The sequence below is a fragment of the Drosophila grimshawi genome, unplaced genomic scaffold, assembly GCF_018153295.1.
Source record: "Drosophila grimshawi isolate 15287-2541.00 unplaced genomic scaffold, ASM1815329v1 contig_1377, whole genome shotgun sequence".
Lineage (NCBI taxonomy): Eukaryota > Metazoa > Arthropoda > Insecta > Diptera > Drosophilidae > Drosophila > Drosophila grimshawi.
This window is the reverse complement of record NW_025062900.1, coordinates 4,624,141-4,649,346: the sequence shown is the minus strand read 5'-3', so window position 1 is coordinate 4,649,346 and position 25,206 is coordinate 4,624,141. Positions and strand designations below refer to the sequence as shown.

General features: G+C 39.2%; 1 protein-coding gene across 1 annotated transcript in view; it reads left to right on the top strand.

The window, feature by feature from the left end:
- LOC6562437 (hemicentin-2) overlaps positions 1–25,206 on the top strand; it is a 128,178-nt gene that overhangs the window by 66,759 nt on the left and 36,213 nt on the right. Inside the window, exons 3-5 of the mRNA XM_043214726.1 lie at positions 14,428–14,644; positions 19,073–19,333; positions 19,918–20,114. Coding sequence (XP_043070661.1) covers positions 14,428–14,644; positions 19,073–19,333; positions 19,918–20,114 — 675 coding nt within the window. The remainder of the gene's footprint in view (positions 1–14,427; positions 14,645–19,072; positions 19,334–19,917; positions 20,115–25,206) is intronic.

The window sequence follows — 25,206 nt, the reverse complement described above, 5'->3', positions numbered from 1 at the left end:
ATACGCAATGTGAATTTGTGCTTGGAGATTAAAACAGCTGAAACTGCAAGCTCTTCAAAATGCCGACGCGTTTCGAAATGGATCCACTGAACCGGTTCGGTTCGGGTTCAATTGCATGTGAAATTAATTAGATTTTAATTGCAAATTGTTGAAATTGTTTGTTTATTATTGTTAAATCAAATTGGAAGCGATTGCATCAACGCATCAACAAAATTTGTGTATTGTGGTTTTGGGATTAGACTCAATTGGGTTTAGCATGATTGGTAAAGCCCTTAAGCTGATTTTCATATTGAATTGAAACATTATATTTAATTTGTATATCGTTTAACAGTTGCATTGTTTTCTTTTTTAGTTTCATCTCGAGCTTTTAAGCCAAACGATTTTTGAACTGGTCCAATCGGAACTCAACTTCAACTTGTCTCAATTTTATTTGTTTTGCTTTTAGACATAATTTCCACAAGCTTTAGGTTTATGTGGTTCTACCAGACCAGAAATTGCCACGCCCTATTCCACTTATCCCTTGCCACCTCTCATTCCCTTCCCTGCAGCGGTTTAAATTGCTGCAAAGTTTTGCCAACTGGCAACTGGCGAATTGTTATGCAATTTGCAAATCGAAAGGCTGCAAGCGAATGACTGCGTCTGCAACTGCAACTCAACTCTCCCGTCTTGCTTGCCACTTTGTTAGCGCAAATGGGGGCTTAGATTTTTTTTCTCTTTTTTTTTTTTGTTATTTTTGAGACTGTACAATTGTTAGTCCAGAATCGCGAGTGGGGCACGCGGCTGCCGCACACACGTTGCACGTGTAACAAGCGTGTAATTCCAAACTTGACGGGCTGTCGGTGAAAGGGATGGTTGGGAGGGGGTGGGAGTTGAGGGTTTGCTGTTCAGGTCCAGCCACGATACATGAGTAACCCGTACGTTTCCCTTTGTGGTCGTCAGCCAACTCACCTCTCCTCTCCTCTGCTCTCCGCTTTCTTTCTCTGATTGCTCAGTGTCAGACTCAGATCTCGGCGAGCTTAGCTCAGCACGAGAGCTGTGAATATTTATGAAAATGCTAACAAAACACGAGGCGTGCGCGTTGCAGCAACACTAAAAATTAAAATTGCGTTTCAAAAATGCCAAAAAAAAAAGAAAACCAGAGAAAAAGAAAAGTGAACAAAATAAACTGCAAAGGAAACGACGGCATAAAAGCCGGGGAGGCAAAGACGGGGATAGGAAAAGTGTGCAGCGCCAAAAGCTGAACAAAACCGCAAAACAAATGAATGAAATGTTCAGCGACAAGCGCTTACAGCAAGAACAACAATGGAAACACAGTTTATATAATCTGCAGCAAAGCATATTTCAAATAGAAAGAGTAACAGGCAGAAAGAGATAGCAACAGCGACAGTGAGTGAGATGCAAGACAAACAGATGGACAGTAGTCAAAGTTTTTAGAGCGCTGGACAAGGCAAGGCTGCCTGACATATTTTTACTGTCATCTGCTTGCCAAGATTCCACAGCAACTGGACAATAGTAATAACAACAAGAACAGCAACAACTGCTGCAAGTAGCGGAGTGTAGAACTAAGCTTTGCTGAGTCCTTGCCGCGACCCAAATCAACAAGCAACTCACAACTGGCAACTGGCAACTGGCAACTGGCAACTGGCAACTTGCAACCGAAACTTATATTTTTTTAGGTTGTCTACTTTTGTTACACAATCTCAGCGAGTTTTTCTTTCTCTCTCCCTCTCTCCCTATATCTGTCTCTCTCTTTTGACTTTGTCGCGGCTTTACATTATTTTATTATTAGATATGTGTTTATTTTCAAGAATTAGATTTTTGCCAGCCCAAAAACACGAGTCGCAGCTGCTGTTTTGCAGCAACTGTGACTCTGCGAGAATTTTAGCATTTTCTCAATATTTACATGTTTTGCCCTTTATACTTCTTTTTGGGAATAGCTCTGCACTGAAAGTTTGAGTGACGTGCAAGATGGATTTTGTTTTGAAAAACTGACAGCGATAACAATTAGAAAATTTAAAATTCAATTCTGAAATCATGGAATATTTAAGCTTTTTTTCTGTATATCAGACATTTTGTTTGAAAAGCTGAGCGAAATAATAGTATTGAAAACATATATTTATAAAGAAAGTACTTCTAAAACATCATCAAATTTCTCAGTTTCCTTTCTATATCGCAGTTCATATTTTACTTGTATATATTCTAAGTTCATTCCTACGATTTTAGATACTCTCAAAAATCATAACAGAGTATCTTGTAGGCGTGCCTAACCTACGGTTAGCAGCTTTACAATCTTCTTGCCTTTTTATTGCATACTTTGCGGCATTTCGTTGGTGTAACTCATTTTTTGCAGCTTGGACGCAATTTTTTTCACATTCGGGCCCCGTAAATACATATACACACAAATATATGTATATACATATATATATATACGGATACATATATATTATATTTTTTGTTGGATGGGTCACAAATTTGAATCAAAACATTTGGTGTGTGTATGTGGAAGCCACATGAAATATGATAATTCATTACACGAGGTTACAAAGGGAAAATAATGCTAAGGAAAATATAAAAAAAAAAATGAAGAAAAACGCCGACGACACTCACTCAATTGTATCTTATGCAAATTGCCAGTGATTTTTCCTTTTTCCTGTTTCCTGTGCTGCTTAGCACACGCTGCTCGTGTCCTTTGTGGCCGTCAAGGCATAAAGAGAAAAGCTTGAGCAGAAGAAAGAAGGGAAAGGAAAACCCCTGGAACAAGGGGGCAGCCCCAGCACAATGCAAAGCAAAATCGTTGTGAAAACTCTCGTGTAACATACGCAAAAATAAATAAAAAAAAGGGCAAGCAAAAAGAAAAAAAAAGAAAGAAAGGAAATTCGTGAGACATGCGTTTTCTAAGCTGTTTCATTTATTATTTATTTTTTTTGTTGTGTCTGTCGCTTTTGTTGTTGATTTTTACATTTGGCAAAATGCACGAAGATATATATATATATATATGTAAATATTCACAGCTGCGAAATTCGGGGCAAAAACATTTTAATTACACGAAAGAGAGAATTCTTTTGTTACATGCATAAATTATCCACAATATATATGCTCATAATTTATTTGCACAACATTTTGGCCAAAAACGTATGCGCCCGTAAAACAGATGTGCAAAGCAAAGTGACGCACAAAAATGCACATATTTGAATATTATGATAACCCACATTATTATTGTTGTCACATTATGCAAAAAAGGCGATTACTGTTTGATTTTTTTTTTTTTTTTGGGGGAAATTCAGAAAAATATTTTCACATAATTTTACAGAATTAAATATAAAGGTTAAAATTAACATTAATATGATTTGACATTTTTCAACGTGGATGAATTAAAATCAAAAACAAGAGAAATTTTATCGCAGAGCGAAAATGTAAATTATCAACGCTTATTTTTTATTTATTTTGTGTTATAGGGAAAAATATGATAAGCTACTTTATAAATTTTTTTTGTTGGCATTCATAATCTTAGTTGGGAATTTCTGTGAAAATAAAACAGATTCATTATGATTTGAAATAACTATATAGTTGCTGAGCAGCAAGCACATTTATTGTTATTAGTTGAAAGGCAATTTATTCAACAAATTATTTAAGCTTTTGAGCATAATTAATTTGAATTATAAGTTGAATCAATCAGCTTGTTATGTAAATATGATTTAAGTACCAATAAATCCTTTATTTACCAAGGACTTTGCACTTTAATTTATCGCTGACTGCTGTTCTACAACTTGTCGTAAAGGACTTTAGCAATTCAGTTACTTCAAATTATAAATGACATTCGCTTCAACGCTGGCTGGCTGGCGTTCATTAAGCTTCACTGACTTCTATTGCTGCTTGCAGCTTTCTGCTTTCTGCTTGCTTGTTTGCTGCTTTCTGCTTTCTGCTTGCTGCTGTGTTTGCTTCATTTGCTTGGTTTCTGGCTGAGCTGAGCTTCAGTTTATCCCAGCACTGTTTTCTCGCTCGCTCATCCACTTTGGCTGCCAATTAGCAGCATGCCCCATTGAGCATATGAAAAATGAAGTTTGCTGCGAGTGGGGAGCGGTTTTTGCTGTCGCATATTGAGTGTTGGTGACAGCAAATGACGCTCTGATGAGTATTGCAAATTATTTAGTTCAAACAAATTGCAAAATTGCCAGCTGAAGTGGCCTTTTGGAAAATCGCTGCTGCTGCTCTCGCTGTATATTCCATTTACCATTTTCCCTCACTTTTTGTTATCAATCAAATTATTGTTGCATGATTTTAATTAGCCGCTTGCCAACCAGATTAAATTGGAATTGCAAATCAAAAATTACTAATACTAATTTGTGTCAAATTGCTGTCTGCGCAAAAATGTTGCACTTTGAAACGAAATATTAGTTTTGTAAACATAAATCTAGCTTTTCAAGTGCTTATCGATATTTTCGCAACTACTAAAAGTGTTTTCTCTCAAATATTATTTTTTAATACAAGTTTTAGCTCAGCTGTCTTGCCAGTTTGCTAATGACAAAATTGCCTTCCACTCTCATTATTGCTAGCAACTGCTGTCAACAAATGGGTGTGTGTGTGTGTGTGTCTATGGATGTATTAGTCTGTGCGTGTGTGTGTGTAACTGCGCGTAAACTTGGCCTGGTCAAGCCAACGAGTTTTCTGCCTTCTCTTCAGTGGCTCAACTACATTTTCGTGCTGTGGCTTTTTATCGCTTTGCCCGCTGCACTTGGGCAAACAAAAGTTTTGCGCCAGCAGCAGCAGTAGCTAGTTGAATGTGGACTCGGGGGCAGAGAGTGGTGGGGGGTTGGGAGCTGCATGGGTTGGACCCCCCTCCGGCTCATTGGTTTATTTGTTTGGCCAGCCAAAGTTTGCTACCTTGTGTCAGATAGAACTGCCAGATACTTTACTTGCCATATATGTTGCTGCTGCTTTTTTTTGTTTTCTAGCACTTCTATTTCTTCTTCTGCTATTTCCTACTCGGCAATCGATGAAGCGTAAATGTTCAAATGCTCAGATATTTCCTCTCAAGTGGCCAGCGGGCGTAAAAAGCAACAGCAAAACTTGTTCTCTCTCCTGGTTGTTGCTGCTGTTGGAGTTGCTCGTGCTTTGGTCATTACTTTTGGTACGGCCAGCAATGCGTTGCTGCCGCAGCTGGCCAAAGATACTTTTGTATCTTACAGATTGCCTTTGGGTGTTTTCACTGAGTAAATTTTGTCGCCACACATGCATCCTGGGTATTTTGCGCACAGCGGCAACATTGTAATAAACTCTAAGAGCGACCACCCATGCCCCCATACCCACACCCTCTACCAGCCCCTCTCCATGCCATCTCTTTACCAGTACTATTTTTTTTTGGGTTAATTTTTGTCAAGTGACAATTTTTTATAGATGAAGTTTTATCAACGCGTTTGTCGCCCTTAAAGTCGAAAGTTTAGTTCCAGCAAAAGTTTCATATGCCACCTGCGCAAAAGGATAAAGTGTAGAGTTGAGGGGGGTTGTCTCTGCCAATTGGAATATGATAAGTGATGTGCCCCAGCGAAAAGCGCTAAAAGTCAAAAGTTTTTTGCGTGCCAAAAGTGAAATTGAATTTTTCACTGTTGCTGAGGGAGAGAGAGCCTCAAAAGCGGTGGGCGTGGCATATGAGTTGAGCAAGTCCCTGACCAGAAAAAACTGTAGAGCATGCGGGAAGAGGGTGTGGTGGAGGTTTAAAAGTCAACACAGCCAAAGCTTTTGAAAAAGCTACGTTGCTGCGTTTTCAGCTCATTTTTTTTATTTCTTTTTTGTCGGCTCGCCGTTGAGTGCTAAAGTTTTGGACTGCTGGGCGTCGTTTTGGGGGGGACGGCGGTGCCTGTGGTGACGTGGTGCGGCAAAGCGATGCGGTTGCAAGCATAAGCATGCATGTGCAACAGCAGCAGCAAGCAACCAACTGGAATTCCGGGGCAACTGCGCGTCGGGATAAACGATAAATACGGAAATTTATTGAGTCCGAGAGCCTGCGAGATGCTCTATAAAGGCTTTAAAATTTATAGAACAGAATATGTTGGGTTATTGAGCACAGTTTCGATATCCAAAATTAATAAAATATTAATGAGTTGCAATTAATATTTAATATATAATTTGCATGCTTAATTTAATTCTTGCTCTGAAATTAATTGAATCACAATTGTAACCTCTGTGAATCTGCTAAAACTAAATTTCTATTAGGATATATAATTATATATAACAGATTTTAGAATTGAAATCTTAAAATGCGGCAGACGAATCCAAATAATATTAAATCTAAAATTTGCATGCATTATTTGATGCGTGTTCTAAAGTTAATTGAATGTTGAAAACTAAATACAATTGTTAGCTCTGTGAATTAGTTAAAGCATCATACTTGCTAAAATCATGTAAAGGGTATATTATTTCTTAATGTATTTATGCTAACTGCATGAAATTTCTCACGAACGACTTTTCTTCCCATGCGAAAATGACTTCAAAATTGCCAAACAAAAGTGAGAAAAAAAGATAAAATAGTTGTTAAGTTATGATAATTTGAGCTATCTGTGTTCACATGCACAAAGTATATAGACATATATGTATATATATATATATATATATATATATATATATATATATATATATATATATATTGCGCACCACTCAACAAGTGGTGTTTGCTTACATATCTTTTTTTTTATTTTTTCTCAGAGAATGCACAAAAATTGCATTGGCTTTGTTTTTCAGTTTGTGCGTCTTGTAAACATGACACAGAAAAAAAAGAAGGAAGAAAGAACAACAACAATTCGTAAAATGTAAAGAAAATAAAAAACATTTTGGGGCCAAGTTTTGAAAGTTGCAACTTATCTGTTGTTGCACAGAAGAGCATAAGAAAATGCAAAAAAAAATACAAAAAACTTCCACAAAAGTTTCTTAAGCCATGTTAACCGCACACATTCGCACTATCAACAACAGCAGTGAGCGCCGAGGAGGACTGAGGGGGAGTCAAAGAGTTGCATGCGGGTTTTTGGATGCTTGAAGTCATATGTGTGTGTGTGTGTGTGCGAGTGTGTGTATCTTTGCTTGCAACTTTGAACCGGTTTTTCCACTTTGGCCAAAGCAATGTGGGCCCGTTTTGGCGAGCTGCATAAAAAGCGCTCTGCTCTGTAATGTTGCTACAAAAAAAAAAACAACAACAAAAAGTTTTCAAGACTCGACTCTTGACTCTCGACACGACACACGAGTCATCATATGAGAGTGCCTTACATGCATGTGTGCATGTGTGTGTGTGAGGGTATGTGTTGGTGGTCTCCAGAGCAATGCACATTATTGCACAGTTCGACGAGAATCGCTGCTGCACCAACTGCTGCCACTTCCACTCCCACTGCCACTGCCACTACCAATACTATTCCGCAACCTCTGACGTCTTCTTGTTTTTTCTGCATTGTCATGCAAAAGTGGTAATGAAATAACGGTATCCAGTCAGCTATTCATGCCAGACCCAAGCAACCAACGATCTGTTGCCCTTTCGCAGTCTGCCAGAGATTTCTCCTGCTTTTTTAACCCATTGAATGCAAGCGAATTGCGCCCAGATGCAAAACTTTACTTTGTTTACACTTTCGTAATAGTTTTGATAATGTCAGAGAGAGAGAGAGCGAAATATATATATATATTGTATATATATATAGTAAGAGATAGAGATTTGAGAACAGCAGCTGCTGCTAGTTGGTTCTTTTTCTTTTACTTCTGGCGTTGTCAGCTGAAAATCAGACTAAAAGTTCAGATCCCTTTCGTAGAAAAGCAGCTGCTGCTTTTTCGGCTGTTGTTCAACCGCATTAATTAAAGTTTTCAAGTTTTGACTTGTATTAACAAATATTTTTGTAATCCACAAGCTATTGTTTCAAATTGAAAGTTAACCAACTTATTACGATTTTACTTTATGGCAATTTTACTACATGCAATTTATTGAATGCGATAGTTGTCAAAATTGAAGCTGATTTTAAATGCATTCTTAAACATTCTGTTTGGCTTTTAAATTAATATACAATAATTAAATAAAATCCAATTTTAGTTTCCAAGAAGCTTATGCTGCTAAAAGTACTCGTTTCACATTTGATTATATCTCATATTTATTACATAAATTTGTCTTCCTGAGTTAATGTCTCTCTCGCTTGCAGCTCTGTCTCTGTGACAGTGACACCTAATGGGTTAAAATGCATCTTGTTTTAAACGTTGCCAGTTGCTGTCTCTTCTGCTACCTTCTGGACTACTTTCTCCCTCTCTCTCCCGTACTTGTCCTTCTCTTATCTTGTCTTACACCTTTTGGTGCACAGCTTTTCGACTTTTTCGTTTTTGCTTTTTGTTTGGCAGAGCGAACTTACAACATGGCCATCAATATTTTTGCTGCTACTTCTGCTGCAGACACTCAGACACCCGAAAGAGCAAAAAACCCGTTTGCTGCTGCACCCTAAGATTCTCTCCCTACTCCCAAGAACCCCACCCGCCCCCCTCCGCCGAATGTCCTCCCTTTAGTCAGTGTGTATTCGCTTTGCCTTTAAATTGCAATCTTCTTCCGTTTCGTTGACTTTTGCTGCCTCGACAGACAGCGGCAGCTCCGCCTTTGCAACTGCAACGCCTGCTGCTGTTTGCAAAGGATAAACGGGCGCAGCTTAAACAGATAACATTCATTGTAATACACACCCCCAATAAGCAGCACCTACCATGCTGCTCCCTTCCTCCCCCTCTCTCGTCACGCTTACCTTTCGTATTGTTGTCGGTGTGTCTGTGTGAGTCATAAGAAAATTATGTTGCATTTTATGTGAGCGCCATTGCAGCGCAGTTTTTTATCGAGTCGAGTCGACTCAACTTACTCCTGTCCTGGCCGAAAAGCAGTTGCAATTTGGCTTCCATTTCATGCATATATAAAGACATTAAAGACACCCAAATACGAGCACAAAGCACAGATTTGAATTAGAGCTGGATACAAAGTTTTTGGTGCATTGCCAGCCAGGCAGGCAAACACTGCGAAAAGCTAGGAGCAAGTAAAGTGAAGTGAGGGGTCGTAAAAGGGGGTTGCGGAAGGGGTAGCTATAGCTTAAAGATTTGTTGCCGCTGGCTAAATAATAAGACATAATCCCATTTTGCATGTGCCATTTGTGCCACATTCTGTGGCTCCTATTTGTTAAGGGTATTATCTGGCATCTTCTAATGCCAAATGTGTAATGGAGACTTTATAAGCCATCTTGTTGAAACTTGCCTTGCTTAAAGTGAGCACAAACGATTTCAAATTAATGATTGTCAGCATTTCTTGTAAATAATTATAAATCATTTTTATAGCTCAAAATAAATTTAAATAATATATTAAATAAATACAAGAAACATATTTTCAAATAATCATAATTTCTAAATATTTAACATATTTGCAAATATTTTCGTAGCTAAAGGCTATAGGCAAGGGTATTTAATATTTAATCTTTAACAGTCCAGCAAAGAGTTCGGTCTGGTTGCTGAAGGATAACGATAAATCCTTATGCCAAGGAAAACTCTTTCTGCACACTCACTCAACCAGACGGATGGACAGAGGGACAGGCTGACAAGCAGACAATCAAGCGTCCATTTTAAGGACTCAAATTGGGTTCGTTCGCATAGATCAAAGACAATGAATGCACAAGACTTGACCAGTAAAGGCAAGAATCTATGCCAAATTACATTGTAATCGAGCTGAGCTCAAATACACACACACACACACACACACATACGAACACACATCAAATAACTGTTTGGTGTGTTCTTACGTTTTACGGCCAAATTCAATGCTGGTAATTAACTTTGAAAATCCAATTATGGTAAAAACTTTTACCAGAGATTGCCAGTTCGAGTGAATGTGTGTGTGTGCTGGGTGTGTAGAAAATTGCAAGTGTAAAACGTTGCCTTAGCATGTGTGTGTGTGTGTGTGTGTGCGTGCGTGTGGGAGTGTGTGTAGGTGCATTTATAAGTGATATGCAGAACATGCAATTAACAAGAGCAAATTCACTCGACTCTGCCTCTGTTGTTGTGCGAGTGAGCGAGTGTGCATGTGGTATGTGTGTGTGTGTGTGTGTGCGTGTGTGCCTGTAGCTAGACCACCTCGTCTGAGCTTAGGTTCTCACTCCCAATTGCGTGTCGTGTTGCCTTCTGCTCTTTCCCTGCTGTATACACTCACAAAAATTAGATGGTCTTCAATGCAGAAAACTATTACTGATAATCGACCAAAGTGCTTTTACAATATTGTAAATTTTAAAGAATAGTTAAACTCAAATTGTTTTTTTTTGCTTTTTACCTAGCAGATATATTTTTCTTAAATATAGTAATTAAAAAAATCGAAACAACTTTTAAGTAATTTTGTTGTCATAATTTCTTATGAGTAAAACAATAGGCAACACTTATTTTTCAGAGTGTAGCCACAAATACACTCCCACACACACACGCTCACTCACACACATATTGCTGCAGTCATCGCACAGCTTGAGTGAGAGAGAAGGGAGGGGGCGAGAGAGAGAGAGAACTCCTGCTGCTGGCTGGCAGCTGCAATTTGGTTAGCCAATTCCCGCCCCTTCGCACTAACGGACGCCATGCGTGCCATTGTTTCCATTTTAATATAATTCTCACGTAATAATTGCATTTGAGCAGTGTCAAACTATGCCAACAATAGAAGACGTGTGAACGAACGCAAGAAGAATCTCGACTCTGGCTGTGGCTCAAAGCTGTTCATTGCTCATTGCTCATTGCTCACTGCTGCTAGACAATGTCCGTCTCTTTAAGTTGACCGACTTTTCCACAATATTTCCATAGAAAACTGGCAGCTTTCCCCCCTCCCCGCTGTGTGTGTGTGTGTGTTTTTTTTTTGTTGCCCACAATGTGTTCATTAGTTTCAAGCGGAATGATATATGTATATAGGATTTGTTGATATTAGACCAACACTCGCACGTCTGAAGCGAAACAAGAGTTTGAACTATATATTAATTAAATTCAAGTTGTTTCCTTGACTGTACAATATCAATTGCAGTTGCTGAAAAGTCTTGCTATCTTTTGATTGGTTTTCTTACTGCCAGAGGAATTTTGAAAAATACAAATAAATAATAATAAAAACATTCACTTTTCATAAGCACAATTATTTATTATTTTTCTGTACAGCTTCTTAAGGCATTTATTTTCTGCACAAACTTCCTATTGCGCCGTATTTAAAATAATAAAAGGAAAAATTGAATGAAATTCTTATGTAAACTCATAAGAAGCTAAATGCGGATATCATCCAGTTGACTTGCAGCTTGGCTCCTGCTCCCTACTTGTTTATTATGTACAAAGGGGAATATCCTTTTTATTTTCGTTCGTTTCATTAGAGTTCAGCTATGGGGACTATTATTAAATTTTTATTTTTTTTCTTTGAAAAATTTGTACACCGGAAATTGAATTTTTCACTTGCGCATCCTGCAACGGGGCACCATTTGTCAGCATATCTGTCGTCCTGTTTGCATTTAATTATTTTTAATTTCCCGCCGAGCAATTATAAGACATTTTTCTCCGTCTTCCATTCAGATGCGTAATGCGTAATGATAATTTAATTAGTTGCTGCAAGCCTGACAGCCTGGTTGGCTGGCTGGCTGGCTGGCTGGTCTTTTAACCGTTTGCCAGCTCATTAACTGCACTTAACTGGCGAGCCGACGACTTTCTGTGAATTCTTAATGATAGGCCAAGGCAAGCAGCCTCTGCCACACCTCCCAACTCCCACCCACTGTGCCTGAAGCGTGATGGCGCCTCGGGTGGTGGGGGGTACGCCTGTGTTCTGACATTTTGTATCGCTTTATATGCACATGTCAATTAATGTGAAATTGATAGCATTCAGGGAATTTGCTTTTATTTTTGCATATGCCAATATTTACATGACAGACTGCATTGAGCCGCGAAATTTATGCGCAAACCGAATTTTGTGTGTGTGTGTGTGTGTGTATGTCTTTTTGGGTGTGTGTGTGCCTGTATTGGTTGCTTCTATGCGTCTATGTGTCGGCGTAAATATTTGTTCACGCACGTGTGTAAGCTACACATGGCGTATGCGTAATCAGTCAGCTGAGCAATCAAATGCATTATCTATGTACATACGTAAAAAGAAGAGTGTAGTGGGATAGAATTTGATAGAAGCAGAAGTGGTGCGTGTCGATATTTATATGTATACGAGTATGTATGTAAACGAGTGCCAAACAGCGAGTAATTAACAACGAATTCTTAGTTGAAATGTGATTTGCGAGTGGTGGATCGAGTAGAAATCAAAGAGTGTCAAAAATCGAGTGTCAACTATCAGTTACCAAGCAGCGAGCACTAAATAATGACCAATAAGAAACGAGTAAAATATAAAAGTAGAAAAGCAGCAGCATCAGCATCAGCTGAATGCCAAAACGTAAGAAGAATAAATAGAATCGCAGCTCTCGAAATTCGGAAGCGTTCTATTTCTGGCAATTTGCCTAAGTGCAACGGAATGAATGGACGCCTGGACGGCGGTTGTCAACTTGAAAGTTTTAATTAGAAGCACAGCTGCAGAGTGGCAGGCAGCCACACTAGCAGAGTAAAAGGAGGAGGAAGGATGCGGATGAGGACAGTAGTGAAGAAGAATAAGAAGTGCAGAAGGCAGTCAAGCGAAATGAGCAGACAAAATGCGTTGACAGACGATGTGAAAAGAAGTGCGCAACGCAGCTCAACGAGGCCAGCGCCAAAAAGTAACTTTAATGGCAGTAAGCACAAATGAATGGGACAACAAACACATACAACAACAATAGCAACAACAACAACATTAAAATCGACAACAACAGAAATGCCAGAAAAGTGCACAATTTTATGTGGCACACAAAACTTTTGACATAAATTTGTAGCGCCACACAAAAATTAGAACTGATGCGTTTTATTTAGGAGCTCGGCCAAACGTTTTCTACGTTGAGTTCCAGAGTTGCCACCTTTTGCGGCCTTTTACTTTTCGAGAGAAGAAGACAACAACAACAACGAGTCGAAGTCTTTTGCCAGACGACTGTCAAATTAATTTTAATGCGATTTTCATGACTGCATAACTTTTGTGGATTTTAACGATTATTGGCCCTAATGGGCAAATGCAAAAAGGGTGTTGGAGAAACGCACATAACCCGAGAAGAAGTATACGATGACTGCTAGAATTGTTACCCGACCCGCTCTCTAGGTTCGTCGTCGCCACCCAATTGAAATAATCTTGAAATTTAGCACATGGCAGCGACAGCAAATGCACAAATTTATTGCCACACTGCCACTGGCTTCAAATTGGGAAACTGTCTGAGGCTTAAACGCTGCCTCATGCATATTTGATGCCAAATATAAAGCGGCCATAAATTCTACTCGAAATTTACGCACCAAAGTAAAAGTAATGCCCCAACAAAAAGAAAAGGACTTGACTTGACAGAGATAGAGAAAAGGAGAGAGAGAGAGAGAGAGAGGGATAGAGCTACGCACGCACCTATGTCTCAAGTTCTAAGGACTTGGGAAGTTTGTCGTTTGATTTCTCGTTTTTCTTCGTTTTTTCTTTCCTTTTTCCTTTTCTTTTTTCTTTTCTTTTTTTAATGCAAAGGACAACGGTTTTTGTTATGGGTGGTGCTTAGCCGTCACACCAGCAAACATAAAAAACAACAACAACAACAACAAGAAAGTTGCACCGAAAATTGTTTATTTTATTTTCCTTATTTATTTATTTATTTACCTTGACGGGCATATTGACAACTTGAGCGACTGCGTTTGAGGCTTAGCTATAATGGTTTATTAAAAATTAAATAAATATTGTGGTTCCTTCAACAACAACGGTAATAACAATAATAATGAGCAGCCTACTGGTGTGCAGGTGTGGACTGTGTGTGTGTGTGTGTGCATGTGTGTGTTGGGGAAAGCCTCTTATGTTTGGTAAAATTGAAAAGTTGTCAATCTCATCAAAAGTTTCATATATGCATAATAAATTTAGCGGGCAATATTTAAGTGAAAAGTAATTTTACGAAAACAACGCTTTACATTTTATGTGGCACAGTTTGCTTTCCGCTGATAAAATTATTTTCAAATCATAAAAACATTAAAATAGAAATGCTTAGGGAGAGGTTAAGGTCTAAATGAAACGAAATCACTCAAAATAATAAAAAATTATGAGTAAAACTAAGAAAATCCTAAGAATATATATTTTTTTAAGGTGGCGCTAGAACTATAACTAGGTTAATATAAAGTTTTAGTTCTATAATTAGTTTTATATAGAACTGAAACTTACAAGTTTTAATTAAAGTAAATTATAAACTTTGAAAATAATAGAAACTTGTGGATAAAACCGAAAAGAACTTGGACTTTATAATTGTATAAATATAATTTGATATGTGTGCTTAATGTTATTTTCTCATTTCTATATAATTACAGTTGTGCTAACAACGCTGATAAGCAGCTGCTCCCTGGTGATGGTCCTGGGTGACGAGTCCATCGATACGCGTGAAAATGCGGATCTGGTGTTGAAGTGTCGCTTCACCGAGAAATACGAATCGAATGATTTCTCGTTCTTTTGGACGCGCTCCATATCGAATCCTGCGCAATTCGACAACGTTGCCATTGGCGAAGTGCAGTTGAGTTCCGGCTATAGGTGAGTAAATGCCACTCCCCCCCGTTCTCCCCTCCCATTCCAAGAGACTTATATGAAATCCTGATGATGATAAGCAGAAACTACAGCAATGAAATGCGGTTGGGGAAAATGGCTATTGGCAGCTCCTGTTCCTGTTTGCAGTTATACCAAGTTAATTAAATCTCGCACATACACATTTTTGCTAGGTGTGTGCGTGTGTGTGTGTGTGAATGTTTGTGGATTTAATGCAATTTATGCATGTGACTGACTGAATGACTGGCAACTTAATTAAAATCAAGTTCTTGGCAATTTAAACCAGTTCGCATTCGCTGTTTGGTCGTGCCTTAATCCTTAAGCCATATTGCCAATGCCGAAGCGTGTTAAACATTTACACAATTATGAGGTAAATACACACACACACACACACATATTCGCACATACACATCTCATATGCCTGTGTTTGTTTATGTTTCATTTTGATTACCCGTCCGCTCGCTCGCCATTTGCAATTGTATTTTTATTTGCTTCGTGCCACGATTTCCGCTTCCGGCGTCGCCTGCTCGGCCTGTTCAGCCTGTTTTTAATGTTTCGCTCGGTTTGACTCGTTTGCCGTTGTTTTTCCTGCTTGTTGGCTGTCGACTGTCGACTGTTGACTGCTACATCTGCCACTGTTTCTTGCTTCTTTATGTGCCAACGCATAAATTTTAAGTGCCCAGTCGAGGCCACAAAATGCATCGCCAGCCAAATGAAATGCCCAACAGCCAAATATTCACACATGTACCACTGATTGTGTGTGTGTGTGTGTGTGTGTTTGTGTGCAATAAAAGCAAATCAACACAAAACACAAAACAGCAAATAGAAATACAAAGCATGCCAAATATAAAAATACAAAAACAAAGTGAGCGCAAGCAAAGGATCGTATTGTGGCAAGGCACAGTGTGCAGTTCCCAGGCAAATTGTAAAATACTTTTTTTTAACTGCAATTTGCGTCGAAAGCTAACAAGTAGCAGCAAGCAGAGCAGCCACAACAAAAGCATTCCCCATATGCCGCTAAATCTATATTTATATCCATGTATCTCTATCTGTATCTACATCTGCGGCCATCGCTGTCGCTGCAAAAGTGAAATTACTGCTCATTTTTGGCCGCTGCGATTTTTTGGGGTCATCGAAATGCCGCCACAAACAAAATGCCATAACAAACCACAGACCCAAAGGCACCACAAACTAGAGACCTGAACAGCACCAGAACACAGCAGAACAGAGCAGACCAGAGTGGAGACTGAAGCCTGCAGCTAATATATCGTTAAACATTTCATTTAACGAGGCAGACGCAGACACGAATATTTCGTTCAGCCTTTTGGAATGCAAGTCATGCTGCCAATTGGTGATTCTAAACAAAACCCAACAAATCTCCCTAAAAACACCCAGCGAAATGCTAGAAATCAAATCAAATTGATTTGCCTGTAAATATCAATGATTTATGTTTACATTTGTAGCGCTTGTACAGATTTTAGTTTTCCTTATTTGGAAACATATTTTTAATTATTTAAAATTGAATTCAACGATTGTAATATGTTTAGAATTATTTCACAATTTATATGAAAAGCCTCGCGTTTAGTTATATGAGTTAGATGATATATGTTTTAACATAAGTGAACTGTCTGCAGTGCTTTAGTTCAGCTTATTTTTAAAAATCTCTTAAGTTTGTCGATATGTTGGTGTTTTCATATCTGGGAATTAGCCATTTAGTATGCTGCCAAAATGTATGTAAACACACACATACATTGAAATGGCGTTGAAATTTAAAAGCCAAACATGTGCCGGAATGTCCCATTGCCAAATAATTGGATGCGGCGGCAATGGCCGTTTAACGTTTACGTCGGCCAAATGAGCAAGAGCGGGCATTGGAGATTGGGGATGCAGAGATTGATAAAGAGAATCTGCATTGGAATGCCTTTAACGAATTGGAAACCGAAATGCAGAGCAAAACAATTCGCAGACAGAGTGTTGCCTTCCGGCAATGGCATACTTGAATATTGCAGGCAGCAGGGGCGAAAAAAAGAAAAAAAAAAAATAGAAACGGTGTACTACAAATCCCGCAGGAGCCTTTTAAGCGCTCAAGGACGTGCGACACGCGCTTGCTCCACTTTTGTAGTTGCCACTGTTGTTGTTGTTGTTGTTGGAGTTGGTGCAAATGCTTGAAGCGAAACGCTTGCTGCCTGCCTGCCTGCATTCGTTGAAAGCATCTCCTTTTCCCCAATGGTTGGCGATGAGTTGAGAGCTGCGCTTTGCCAGCAATTTTTATAATTTGCACCGTTTTTTTTATTATTTTTATTTCATTTTGATATCCTTATATTTTGTGTGCACTGTCCGCTGTCGGCTGTCCCCAAGCTCAGGCTGCAAATGAGCAGCTGCGACGGCCACTGGAGACGCAGCGACAAATAGAAAAATAATAATACAGCGCAGAAAATATAAAAGTAAAATGAACTAGACGACGAAGGACAACCGAGCGAGAAAGCGCCTGCAGAGAATTGACTCAATTTGCCTGACAACAATCATTTTTTTTTATAAGTACATGTTATGCTATATATATACATATATATATATTTTTTTTGTCAACAACGTGGTGTCTGCGTTACTTTTTTCAAATGCTTTGCTTAGAAATTTTCGCTGTATATGAAAATTCTTCTTTTTTTCTGGTTTAGCCAAGTGCTTGAAGCTGGCAGCCATGTCCTGCGCTGTGGTTTTACTGTAGTATAACGGTCAACGCGTTCGTGTCTGGCAAATTAAACTGGTTGGTTTTTGTGTGTATTTTTTGTGTTGTGTCTTTGCGGTTCGCAGCAATTAGCAAAGTACGCGAGCAAAGTGTGGAATATAGACAGCTGTGTGGCTTTGCGCTTTTTTTGGCCTGGCCTGTTGGCAAAGTGAGTGTATTGTCAATTAAAGCCATAAAATGCGTCTAGACGCTGAATGTCTAAAATAAGATGAGCTCAAAGTTCGTTCATATCACAAGTGTCCACTCGAAACCGGACTGTGATGACGCCTTCGCATCGCATTGCAGCGTTCTCCACTTCGTTGCCATTTGACAAATGAACTTTCAGTTAGCAAAGGTTGGCAGTAAGGGTAGGGAGTGAGGGGAAAGGGAATATTTTGTCTTGATTGACAATTCAATAAACTGTTGTCGTAGCAGTCGCTGTATCATCCATCGATCCATTTATTGACCAGCCAAGTGGACAGCGTCGCGCATCAATTTTCAGCAGTCGTTGTCTAGGACAACCAGTCAAATAATTAATGTGGTGCAAAGTTGTAAAGAAATGTCACAAAAAACGAAAATAGAAATATAACCCAAAAATAGTTAAGTAGCTTGAAAATAAACTTGGAAAAACTATCCAGTAAGCTGCCTAGCTGGATACATTCATTCATATAAAAAATATATATATTCAAAAATAAATTAGTTTCTAGTACTAAACAAGTATTAATCTATTTCATGGCTAAGCAATAATATCCTTAGTAAAAGTCTTCAAGTAGGTTCTTAAATAAAAATTCCACTTGATTGTGCTCACAGTAAAGTTCGAGCAGTTTATCTAATGAGAAACTGAGACAACATTGCGATTTATTTGCACACTTTTAGGCGTTGGCAATTTGATGGATTTTGTATTGATTATCTTGTGCTAAATGCATTTAACATTTCAAGCGCTAGTCAAATATAGAAATCCAATTAAGGCAACTTGCCAAAATTTACAATTAAAATGACGCCTTTAATTTCTGCCTTGGCAATTAAATTTGCCAAAAAAAAAAAAGAAGTGAAATGGATGAAAACACTTCAAAGCTCAACAACAGCAACAGCTACAACAAATATTGTTGACATTTTGTTTGCCAATCGGTTGCTAACGTCTGGCAATTCATACCGCCCCCCTCCTTACCTGCCACATCACCCTCTTCCCGTCTCTATGACGCTGTTGTCATCGTTATCGTCAATCGAAGTCATCGTCTAGGAAAATATGCAAACATTTATTGAACGTTGATTTTATTTATGTTGCTGTCACACGCCCCCGCCCTCCCTCTCTCTCGCACTCCCCTCTGCTCTCTCGCTTTCTTTCGCACACTCTGCTCAAATATTAACATTTCTTATTTATTTATTTTGCGAATCGTTTAAAGTTGAACCACCTGCGGGGACTCGGCAGTAGTCAGGGCCCGCAGCAGGACATCGACAGCAAATTCAATATTAGCACAATTAGTGTTGGGGCTCTCGAGGGGTGGTAGGGGGTTGTTGCCACATCACCCGTTTCGCATAGGCAAAGTTTTTAAATAAAATAAATTGAATTTCGAAATTAAATTGCTGTGAATAAAAAGCCAATAAAATTTAAAATAAAAATGTCGCCGCCATTTAAAATGTATAAAATGTATTCAACATTTTCTTTAATTTTACCCATTTTGTGTTCGTTACAGACTCGACTTTCATCCGGAACGCGGTATTTACGATCTGCAAATCAAGAATGTGTCCTACAATCGCGACAATGGACGCTTCGAGTGCCGCATCAAGGCCAAGGGCACCGGTGCCGATGTCCATCAGGAGTTCCATAATCTAACCGTCTTAACGCCCCCGCATCCGCCGGTCATCTCCCCGGGCAGCATTGCCGTCGCCACCGAGGATAAGCCCATGGAGCTGACATGCAGCAGCATTGGCGGCTCACCAGATCCCACAATAACGTGAGTAGAAGACAATTTTACTATATATATATGTGTGGATATAATGCTTGGGTTATCTTCAATGTGCAGATAATCTAATTTTAAACTTCATTTTAGTTAGTTCTCAGTTAGAGGCAAACAATTTTGGGACAACGAAGGTTGTTGAGTGTGGCACAGATTGTTGTCTGCATCTATAAATATTTATAACTTTGATTACATTTCGTATAAAAACTATTCAATAATAAATCAAGAGCTTTTCGCTCGTAAATTTAGAGTAATACATAGTATACATAAGATGTCTGTTGAGCGAATATTTTATTCAGGCTTGCAGATATTTATCTGTTAATTTACAAACTATTTTAGCTGACATCTATTCACTATTAGAATAAAATATGTTTTTATATACAAGCCTGTTCCAATTTGGCGCATTATTGAGTACTAAATCAATACAGAGCAGATGCAAATTAATTAGAAGCGCATCTCCTTTGCTCTTTTTTAAAAATTGCTAGTTACTTTAAAAATCGATAGCTCAAAGGGTAAACTTCGTAAATTAGAAATGATTGTATGTATTGATCTATCTGCAACTCTTTCAACATCTCTTGCAGCTGGTACCGCGAGGGCTCCAATTCGCCACTGCCTGCGAGCGTGTTGCGCGGCGGCACCAAGGATCAACCGACAAATGCGACACTGTCGATAACACCACGTCGCGAGGACGATGGCGCCAAATACAAGTGTGTGGTGCGAAATCGGGCCATGAACGAGGGCAAACGTCTGGAGGCTACAACCACATTAAATGTTAATTGTGAGTACCCAGTTGAATATAGCTTTAATTATATGCATGCTTATAGGCGGCAATTTCAACTGAAAGCAAAATGAATCTAGTTGGCTTAAACGTAATTTACCCAGTTAATCAGTTGCAGTCTCTAACTGTCTCTGATTGACTCTTTTCTCCAATTTTCTCAAACTTTGCCAGCCCTTTTTTGACAAATTGCCTTTGACATTATTACAACTAACATGAACTCGGTTTTCAATTGTGTGCTTGTCTATTTATAAATATGGCAAGTGCAGCTAGCTAACAGTCAACTTGTCTTTTTGCTCGCATTATTCATTACAGTTTTCAAAAGGGGTCAAGTGGGCGGGGGAAGTGGGGGGCGGGGGTGTGTCATTTCAGTTGACCTCAGTGGCCAACGTTGGGTAACGTCTGATTAGCATGGCTGGGCGAACAAATAAATAAATACATGGCTGCATAATGAAGTGACCAGACATGACCACTGACATTGCTGCAACCCATTAGCCCGCCTCTTGCAACTTTTCACTTGTGTGTGATGCTTGCAACGAGCTCTCAACTCAACAAATGCCGACACATTTGTTAAAATGCTGTACAAATTGCCAGAGAGCCATTTCAATGAGTCCCTAAACAACGAAAACATTAAACAAATATATATATATATATATGTGTGTGTGTATATGTGTAAAATCACATATATATAGACTTACATATATATAGCTCCATTTGTACTTTTGTCAAGCACATAAATTAAGTGAAGCTGCTGCTGACGTTTTCCGTGTTGACCTGCTGACTCAGAGCGCAAGTAATTAGAATAGAAATTTATGTGTGACCAAAAACGTTGTCGCCTCTTATTGTCTGTTGTTGTTGTTGTTGTTGCAACAAGTGGCAGTTAAATGCTGCACTACGCCCATTTTGGGCCATTAGCGTGTTAGGCTATTAGAGCTAATCAAAAGCCAAATAAAAGCCAAAACCTGAAATATTGTCCCGTCAATTGCAGTCCAGCAACTGAGCAACTGAAACAGCAATAACAACGCCAGCAACAACAACAACAACTGCTGAGGTCAACCATCAAATGCGTAATTAATTCAAATACAAAGCCACAAGAACATCGCACATGGTAATTAGTAGTTAGCTAAAGCTAGAACCACAACGCAGAACTAAACTGCAGTCAGTGTTGCTGAGCTGCTGCTGCTGCTCATGCTGCTGATGCTGTGTGTCTGTGGTTTGTGTCCACGCTAATTGCGTGAATTGCATGCATTCTGAAACGTACCCTCAACTCACTATGAAGACCACAAGCCAAACCAGTCGAGTTAAGCCGCTTGATTGATTAAGTGACTAATTACCCATCATTGGCCAAAAGAGAAAGTTTTGAACAACAAAAAAACAGAGTAAATACTATAAGGATGGCACAGTTTAGAGCCGAAATTAATATAGAGATGAACAAAGGCTAATCTTGAATAAAATTTAATTTCAATTGTGTCAAGTGCATGTTAACAAGAGAAACCCAAACACAGTAGCCCAACAAGAGTTGAAGTTTTCGAGACAAGCAAATCCATTCAGTTGTCATATTAACAGGTATTAATAACACCCAGTCTTGTCTGGTTCCGCTCTATAAACCTCAATTAAGATCGTGAAAACAAGTTGTAGTTATTATCCGATTAAATAAAAATGCTTATGAATGGCAAAACGCCAACACGCAATATTCACACACTCATTCAACCATTCACTCATTCACTCACACACATCTTGTTGTCAACAAGTTTTGCCAGTTCTTCCCACGTTTTGTATGCAAACAACAACAGTAAAAACTGTCGCTAATTAGCTGCCAAGAAAACTGACCACGCCCACACCGACCAGACAGCCTCTTATGACGCTCACACATTGATTGAACTAATTAAAGCATTTGAGTTTATTTATGAATAGATAAATGAATGAGTGAGTGAACAAAAGAGTGAGTAAATTTAATGGGCTGCATTTCAAAATAGACTGCGGTTTAATTAAAATAGAAAACCATATCCCACACTCACCCACACATACCACGCCCACTAAGTGGGTCAAACTGATTTGCATTTATAAGCCTTTTTAAATTAAGTATAAAAAAAAATGAAAAAAAAATAAAAACTCTTTGTTGTTATTTAGTTTGTTGAACACAATGTTTAATTAGAAATATTATGCAATAAGCCAAAACCACAAAAGTAAACGCAACGAATTGTAATTTGGAATGTTTATTAATTGACATTCGAGGATGCGCAGAAGGTTGGCTAGGCAATGGCAAAGGGGTTATCGCTCTGATAAATAACAATTTTAAGAGCACTTAGCTTAAAGGCTGCAAAAGGCATTCTTAAAATGCAGATGGAGTGAGAGAGAGATGAGAGTGAGCCATGTTCTTCAATATGTGTGGTGTTCGGTTTGTGGCCATTGGATTTTCCCTTGCGGTCAGTGCTGCTTTGGGTCTAATGCGTTTTTAAGCAAGCCTCGAGGAGTTGATCAAAAGCAAAGGCAAAAGTCCTTGCCCAACGGGCAACCGAGCAAACGGCCCAGGACATCGACAGCATTTGCGGTTGCTGTCTGCTGCTGCTGCGGGCCAGAAAACACATACACAGAAGGACTCCTTTTCCAATTGGTATTCTATGTTGCGGCCAAGGCAACTCCTTCTTTGGTGTTTGCAAACAGTCAACAGGCATTTTCAACCATTTGCCTGACAAATTAAATCAAGCAACACTTTAATTGTTAGTGTTGTTGCCAAACGTTTTTCAATTCACCATTTTAACAATTTGGAAAACATTTTCTGATTTACGACCATCAATAACAATTCACTTAGACCTTGGCCAATTGACACCTACAAATTAATCAGTAGTCGCCGAGAACTTTACCTCCATCAGAGCAAGGTCTCGCAACGGCCGCCTGACGACAGTCCTTTCACGTCCTTGTCTAATCGCCCTCAATAAGTCATTGCGAAATTGCGGACTATAAATTGCAGCCGCCCATTGAAAATTCTCAGCGTCTGCTGCTTCTTCTTCTTCGTCTGATAATAACCACAAAATGACACAATGGCCCTGAAGAATAAGGCGAATTGGTTTTCTTCTTTTTTTTCAAATCTTAAAGGTTATGTTGAAGGACTTGGATGTCTGTCTTAATTGAAAGAAATATTAATAGTTGTTAATTATGTTCAATTGGGTTGCTTTCAAGCAATTTAAAAATGTCGTGGCATACTTTTGGGACATCAAAAGAAAGGCTCAAAATCACGAACTCCTGGTTTTCTGGGAAACTACAAGGTTCATTTGGTTGTCCTTTCGTCAGCTGGTAGCCCTTGTCAACAAAAAAAAGTGTTTGACACAGGATCTGCAGGGATATGACCAATTTACAAACAATTTCCTTTTTTAAAGAAGTCTTTATCTCAGCGTTTTTGAAGAACTTTCGTCCTTTTTATTGCCTTATTAGAATTGGCATGCCAAGGAGTAACAGTACTCTAAAAGATATCCTGATAGTCCTTGATTTTTTCACGAGAAAATACGAGTTTTGTGATGTTGTCTCATATCTTTTGACAAATTTTGTTTCCCAATCTTAAAAATCTAATTTTGTGATTTTCTGTGAACACCAAAAAGGTGTCCTTTTGTGATGCTTAAGGATATGACAGTGTTATGGCTACATATGGAACGTAATTATTATTGGAATTATATTGATATATTATAATTTTACATGGGAGCTGTAACTCAGCCAAACGATTGCACATTTTTGAAGAATTCGCTATTGAATTGCATTCAATGATTAGAAGGTCATGTTAGACACCAAATACCCAGCTCAAAGTTCATTGCTCAAATGTGATTGTCTCCCCACATGATTTACTTCCCCTCTACTGCAGCTGCTTCTCCTGCGACTGAATGTTAAGTACTTTATCTGCAATCCGAGTAAGTATTCAATTACTTAAAGGGCAAACCCAGAGTCAAATGCTGGCTCAAAGGGGGAAATTGGTCGAGGGGAGGCGTCTAGGAAGAGTTTATGGTTTTGGCTTGCCGGCATTGAATTTATGCAGAGCGGATTGCTATGTGTATTTTAAGCTGCGACGCTAATTTATTGTTCTGGCGCCGCGCATTTTGAGTGCGGCTGCCTGATGAGCCTAATCGGATCTCACCTGGGCACCCAGGCCACCCCTAACCAGTAAAGCGGGCAGGCAACAGACAGCTGCTGCTTGGTGAGAATTGTTGCAAGGATTGCGAATTGTTCAGGGTTGCCAGGCTGCCAGTTTGCCGGGTTGCCTGCTTGACTTTCAATTTGATTCTAAGCCGACATTGCTTTGCTTTGCTGTCAAATGTTTTTACCTTTTTGGGGGATTTAAAGGTGCTTAAGTCGCACAACAATTTTACAATAATATTGACAATGCGTATGTACACACCCACATGTGTGCATGTGTGTGTGCGTGTGTGTGTATTCGTTGTCCTGGCGCCTATCATTTTCATAGTTTAATGTCAGGCAATTAACTTTTGTCTGGCCTGTCGCAAAGAAGCCCGAATCCAGAGATACCAGAAAGAAATGGACTGGGACAGATGTGGGGGAGGGCTTGGATTGAACGCTCTGTCGCATCCTGCCTGGCAGCCTTGCCAGAACGCTAGCCTGCTGCCAGTCAGCGATGAGATCATGCATAAAAAGGCAGCCCGGGCACGTTCCGGATAGAGAAACTGAAACTGGAGAGCGGGAGCAGTGGAGCAGAGGAGGAGAAGTGGAAGATGGGTGCCTGTAGATGGAAATGTAAATGTAAATGTTGCCCGCTTCGGTTGGTTGAAACGACCTTGCGCCATGTTTGAACCTTAACACCAGGCAAGATGAGCTGCGAGGGGAGACGCAGGAGGGAGATGAGAGATGGGGAGGAGACAGGCCAACTAGGCAAATAGGCACAGCATGTTGTGGAAAATCAACGAAGCAAATGCCAATACACATGTGCCAATAGATGCGGCGAATTGGGAGGGATACGGTGGGTGCAGAGGGGCGTGTAGTGAGTGGTTTGGCGATGTCCTTTGGCATTAGGGATTCTAAGGCTTAACATGGCGTAAACACAAAAGCCTCTAAAGGCATCAACTGCGGCATATAAAGTGGCATTACATAGAGT